The 1,426-nt window shown below is 40.5% G+C and overlaps 1 protein-coding gene across 1 annotated transcript in view; it reads left to right on the forward strand.

The window, feature by feature from the left end:
* The window catches only part of chaf1a (chromatin assembly factor 1, subunit A (p150)), a gene marked incomplete in the record, with an annotated part of 44,739 nt that overhangs the window by 3,596 nt on the left and 39,717 nt on the right, over nucleotides 1–1,426 (forward strand). The window contains 1 exon segment of the mRNA XM_014030383.1: nucleotides 757–1,385. Coding sequence (XP_013885837.1) covers nucleotides 757–1,385 — 629 coding nt within the window.

Here is a 1,426-nt window from a genome sequence, read left to right on the forward strand (position 1 = left end):
TGTATGGCCAGTGGAGGTGACATTGTAAAACTAAAAAATATATTGTGAATTTTATTATTATTTTTACACTTCAGGACTGAAGAAAAACTTTTACTCTCTGGCTTTTGGCACAGCCTGAGACTTTTTTCTTCTATTTTTATTTTATTTTTATTGTGTTATTACTGGTTTTAGTGTTTTTAATCATTGTCATGCTTTTATGTTTTTTGAATTTAAATATGTACAGGACTTTGTTGCATCTGTGGTTTTCTTAAAGGGCTTTATAAATAAAGTTGAGTTGAGTTAAGAAAAAAAAACATTCGTGCACAAGGAAAAATCCTGGCTATAGTTTATATATAATTTCATAAAAACCAGTACAGCTGACCTAGTCAGACATTTATTTTTTTCTAATTCTTCTTATTATGTAGTCCTAAAGGTGTTTAAAGGTAATCCTGATGGATTTGAGAGAACGATCATAGATTATTTATGTAGAAAACAGGCTAGCATGAGCTAACGTTTTATTTTTTGTATTAGTATTTTTGTATTAGTGGCATTGATCACATATTTGCATACAATTTATTAGTGTTGTGAGTATAAACCAAACAAAAAAAATTTGTTATGTTTGGTCACAGTTTCAAAGAGCCAGTGCAGAGGGACCAAAGAGCCACATGTGGCCCCAGAGCCGCAGGTTGCAGACCCCTGTGTTAGACGTTATAACATGTTAGTGCAGCCACAAAGGTTTTGCTTTTTAAGACTGAATTTAATCTTTCCCCTCTGCAGCTCGTCTCCCTTTCAAGCGTCTGAACATTGAACCAAAAGAAAACCAGCCTCCTAAGCGCCCGTGTGCCCATACCTGCCCTGAGCCTGAAGCCCCCAGCAGGCAGACGGACAACGATGAGTCGTCTCCTCTGTCTGAACGCAGCAGACCACCTTTGGTTAACGGCCGTGGCCCGCTGGACTGCTTCCTGAGCCGCAAACGCCCAGCTCCTTCAGATGAGAACGTGGTTATYGACCTGACTGACGACAAGAGCTCGTCCCCCATAAAGTGCCTGGTCTCTCCTCCTGTCTCCCCCTGTTTCCCATCGAACGACAAGCTTCACCACAAGGACAGAACGAGCCATTCTGGGAAACACGTTAGTGGTGATAATGCTGCTAAAACACTCTCTGTGGACTGTGTCGTCGTAGCTAACGAAGTGCAGAAGATAAAAAATAAAGATTGTACGAGATACAACTCGGAGCTCGCAAAAACGCAGGATCCTGATGGCGAGTCGGATAAGCAGAAAGAGTTTGGAAATGTTTCCATTTTGGAAAACGGTTCAACACAATCACCTTCATCAGTCAGCTCCATGTCTCTAAGCTCACCAGAAAGGACCAAGACTGATGACTTCACACCTGCCACTACACCTGTAGTATGTATCAGCATCTCTTTCCACTTTATACTATATATATA

The sequence above is a fragment of the Austrofundulus limnaeus genome, unplaced genomic scaffold (assembly GCF_001266775.1).
Source record: "Austrofundulus limnaeus strain Quisiro unplaced genomic scaffold, Austrofundulus_limnaeus-1.0 Scaffold1048, whole genome shotgun sequence".
NCBI classification, from domain to species: domain Eukaryota; kingdom Metazoa; phylum Chordata; class Actinopteri; order Cyprinodontiformes; family Rivulidae; genus Austrofundulus; species Austrofundulus limnaeus.